Here is a 4574-nt window from a genome sequence, read left to right on the forward strand (position 1 = left end):
CGTGGCCAGGGTGTCTATCCCCAGCTCTGCGATGCCGTATGCCTGTCTCCCTTAAATTACCGGTGGCGGACCCCATTCTCTGCCCGCAGCTTTCTCGAACACTACTTCGCCTCTCGCCGCTTACTAGTTACCGCTCCTGTTAACTACTCTACTACTACTCCGTACTCCTCTAACTACTACTACTACTACTATTACCTACCTACCTTCTTAGTCTTGCCCATCCCACACTCGTTCTCCGACTGGTCGTCTCTCTGTCCGCAACGGTCGACCCAACCCGTTCGTTTCCCATCCGCTCGATTGCTTTGTCTCTATCCGGGGTCTCTATTGTGCTGGGATGTGCCATCGAGTCCTCTTTGCGTCTCCGTCGCAACAGGCTCGCTAGGTCACTGGGTGGTTCGTGAAGATTGAGGAGGGAGGGGGACTTGGCTTTTTGCGCCGCCTGATCTGACCTGACACAACTTCACCATGGCGCCTGGGGGTGCACGCGATTTCAACTGCACATGGGAGAAATGCGGCAAGGTGAGTGACAAACTGGATTCTTACAATGCCAAACAGGATCAGTTCGATCTCTTGGGGATGGGAATGGGGATCTTGGATGACCTGTGCTGACCAATGTGCAATGTCACCAACAGTCCTTCAATCGCAAATCCGATCTTTGTAGACATTATCGAATACACACCAATGAGCGACCCTACCACTGTACAGTTGCAGACTGCAACAAGAGCTTTATCCAACGGAGTGCACTGACTGTGCATTCGCGAACCCATACCGGGGAGAAGCCCCATGTATGTGACCATGAAGGCTGCCACAAGGCATTTTCAGATGTAAGTAGCAGGCTCTTGTGATGTGCGGTCTTTTGGTCGGTTGATGGTTTACGCATACAATTCATTCCCATTTCTAGTTCCTTTGCTAATATTTCGAATTATAGTCCTCAAGTTTAGCCCGTCATCGAAGGATTCATACGGGCAAGCGTCCCTATATCTGCCAAGAACCTGCGTGTGAACGGAGGTGAGTCTCGTCAAGGAAGGAGCCAAAGTAAACTATCATCATCTGACTTGTCGCTCAGTTTCTGTCGCAAAACTACGTTGACCAAGCACCAGCATCGTTCTCATCGACCCGGGGCGACAACTCGAACGCCTTCTGAGGAAACGACCTCGGACTCGACGTATCATCAACCTGCAACGACGATGCCTACGGATCAGTATATGATGGCCCATCAGTCATATTATCCTCCACCCACCACTTCTGCCCATGAATACTATCCGCCGCATGTATCAATCCCTCAGGTGCCCGTTCAGGATACATCAACCATTGTGGCTCAGAACGTCCATGTCACATCGCCTGTCGAGACGCAGCCATACATGCATATGATGCCCCGATACGAGCCTGGCCGTGCGAATTATATGCCCCCTGAATATCATCAACCACATTTTCCCGGACAGCCGATGAACCCTGAGGGGCATCCGATGATGATACATTACCATCAGGATTATCAGTACAAACCGGCACCGCGGCTCTTGAATCAGCCAGAAGGAACGGACTGGCAGTTTCTCGGTGTCGGCTAATAGAAATACGGTCATTGATTTTGATTTGTTGATACGAACCCCTCGATCTGTTCGCGCGCTCCGGTTTTTGCACGGAACACTTGAGAGGACAAATACCCCACGACAGTTGTGCAGTCGTCGCTTTTTCCTTTATGCTCTTTCTTTCGCGGCCGCTTAGTCCGCCATCTATTTCTACCCAGGAGTTCGGTCGCGGTCTTTCGACTACAAACTGGCTTACGTGTCTTCCAACGACGCCTATCATGATTGTCTGACGAATGTGACTATTTTACGGTATTTGGCGATCGGTTTCTCGTATCTTGTGTCTCATACCCTGCGTAAAGGACTCGGAGCGGCGTCTTTCACACTTTGATCTACTAGTGCTTCACATCTCTTTACGGAAATTACTCGTGCACGCCATTTTTTTGTTTTCATAGTTTATCTTCGTGGAGGACGGAGACTTGACGCCGTCTGTTAATTTCTTTCTGAAACGTTTCCCGCCGCTACCTCGTGGCCAAGCTGGTATACCATGCTAGTTCACATGCTCTACGCATCATACATAATTTCTTTCTAGCATATTTATGATACTTAGGTTGTCGACAGAACAGCTGTGACGATCTTTGGTGGCGGCGTCGATATGGAAAGTTGATATGTCTCTGGAGGCGTCTACAGAGATCAAACTGAGTAATAAATCAGGCCTTCTCTCTCTGGAAGATGAAGCCGGTGGGTTTCGCCAAGAATAGCTGTACGTGCCATTCTAAGCGTCACAATTCAAACGGCAGCAGTATTACTGCTACCGAGAACCTACCTGGAAGATCAGGAGCTCGCTTGTTCAGGACGATATGATATTTTCATCTATGTGGTGGCGAAGCGCGATGCTACTTCATCCCGAAGTTGTCCTCGTATTGTTCACTCTGTGGCAAATAATATACGGGCCTGGCCGACTTTTCTTTGCTGAGTCCCAGGTCAACATGTTCTGGTCCATTAACCGATGGCCCCTTCGATCCGCTGGGACGGCTCTTAGAGTGGAAGAAACGGCAAGCGCCCCAAAACAAGGAGTTTCCGCCACGACTTGGTCTGTCCTCAATATCATTATATTATTACCACTAGAACGTCTTGTTCGGCATCGCCGATGTGGACAGATTATGATGGTTTCTCCCCCCCCCCCCGAAACTCAAGTCACTCGAGCCAAGGATAGCTACGGTCTTGGCTCGGGATGAGTACTTCAGCCATTGAGCGACGAACGGAGATAATTTCCTTGTCATCCAACAGAAAAGGCAACGATCGTTGATCCTGCATATCGTGCAACGTGTATATCTACGTTGGAGTTGTTTGGTGGAGAATCTTTAGACAGGAGTTCCGCCCGCTACTTCTCGTAGCGTTAATGTAATTCCCGACCGACCTGATCACCCGCCCGACCTGATCACCCGCCCGACCTGATCACCCTATAAGCTTCTCTCGCGATTATTAAATCAGTTTTATTTAACCACCTACTATGCTATTAAAAAAGCCTATTTTATTAAAAAATTATACTAAGCAGAAGAGGAGGGTCTTATTAGTAATTAAAGCTTTAAAAAAAATTAAATTCTTTCTATATAGAAGGTAGTATTAACTTTTAATATTCTTTATATAATCTTTTAGATAAGACTTTAAGAATATTAATTTTGCTATAATATCCCTAATAATATATTTAAATTAAATGAAATATAGCAGAAATTACTTATATAATAGATATTGTTTATAAATTTATAGGGATTAAGTCCTCGGCCTGTATAAATCTAAGAGATAAATAGTCTTCTTATAAGTTAAGATAGTAGGGTTTAGCTAGAGAAGAATTAGGTATTTATATTTATTAAATATCGCCTTAAATTAAAAAATATTTATTTTAGATAATATTTTTATTAATAAGCTAAATATAAAGACCTAAAGGTTATTAAACTTTATTTTAATATTATTTAAATAATTAGAATAAAATATAAGATTATAAATAAAAATATTTATAACTTTAATAAAACTAGATATATAATAAGCCTTATTATTACTGCTAAAATAGTAATATAAGCTAAATATTATAAAAAGCATTAAATTATCTAATTAGGCAATTATAAATAAGTTATATTAATTAAATATATTAACTCTATAGGCTAAGTAATACTACTATATATTATTTTTAAAGGTAAAACCTATATTTAAGGCTAGTATAAGAATCTTAATATATTAAAAAATTAGAGAATTAAAGTTAGCAATAATAGCTAGACTATAAACTAGATTAAATTATATTAGCTTAAAAAGGTTTTTATATCTTAAATAGCTTATTAGAAGATTAAATAATATTTATTTCTTATTCTAGATAAATATAGTAATTATTTAACCCTAGAATTTAATAAGATATATAATAAATATAATATTATTTTAGTCTATATATTACTATACTTATTAGCTTTCTATTAATCTTTAGATATTAGCTGCTTTAAGCCTTTAAAAGGAGTATATAATTATTTAGTTTAAGATAAGTACTATTAGAGATTTAATTATATTAATAAGTTTAACTTCCTAAATATTTATTTTAGAGCTTGCGCTTAAATATTTATTTCAGATATTATTAAAAGCGGATTTAAAATAACTGATTTAATTTCTTTTAATCTAAAAAAAGTGTTTAAATAATTTATTATTTAATTAATTACTCTTATATTATTAGAAAGCTAGTTAATTGCTTTTATAGTCTCCCTATTTAAAATATTATAAAATTATAAAGATTTAGAGAAGTATAAGACTATATTTTAAGGCTTATTTAAAAGATAAATCTAAAGTCCTTTATTTATTAATTAGCTAGTCCTAGATTATTTTATTTAATAATATAAATGCCTAATAAGTAAAAAAACCCTTATAATATATAAGAATTAAAATCTATATTTAGCTAATAAAAAATTTTAGTAAAAAAAATAATAATTTAATTATTAAATAGGTACTATATAGAGTTTAAATATTAAAAAAGATTAAGTTTTTATATAAAAGAATAATAAAGCCAGCAAA

General features: G+C 38.7%; 1 protein-coding gene across 1 annotated transcript; it reads left to right on the forward strand.

Moving 5' to 3' along the window:
• The first annotated feature begins 271 nt into the window (after positions 1 to 271).
• On the forward strand, positions 272 to 1974 carry C8Q69DRAFT_187121 (putative C2H2 finger domain protein). Its single transcript, XM_028625932.1, has 4 exons — positions 272 to 519; positions 633 to 824; positions 929 to 1008; positions 1067 to 1974. Exons 1-4 carry the CDS (start codon positions 466 to 468, stop codon positions 1563 to 1565), a joined length of 825 nt encoding a protein of 274 aa, XP_028481149.1. The 5' UTR covers positions 272 to 465; the 3' UTR covers positions 1566 to 1974.
• The last annotated feature ends 2600 nt before the right edge of the window (positions 1975 to 4574 follow it).

The sequence above is a fragment of the Paecilomyces variotii genome (genome assembly GCF_004022145.1).
Source record: "Paecilomyces variotii strain CBS 101075 chromosome Unknown C8Q69scaffold_20, whole genome shotgun sequence".
Taxonomy (NCBI): Eukaryota; Fungi; Ascomycota; class Eurotiomycetes; order Eurotiales; family Thermoascaceae; genus Paecilomyces; species Paecilomyces variotii.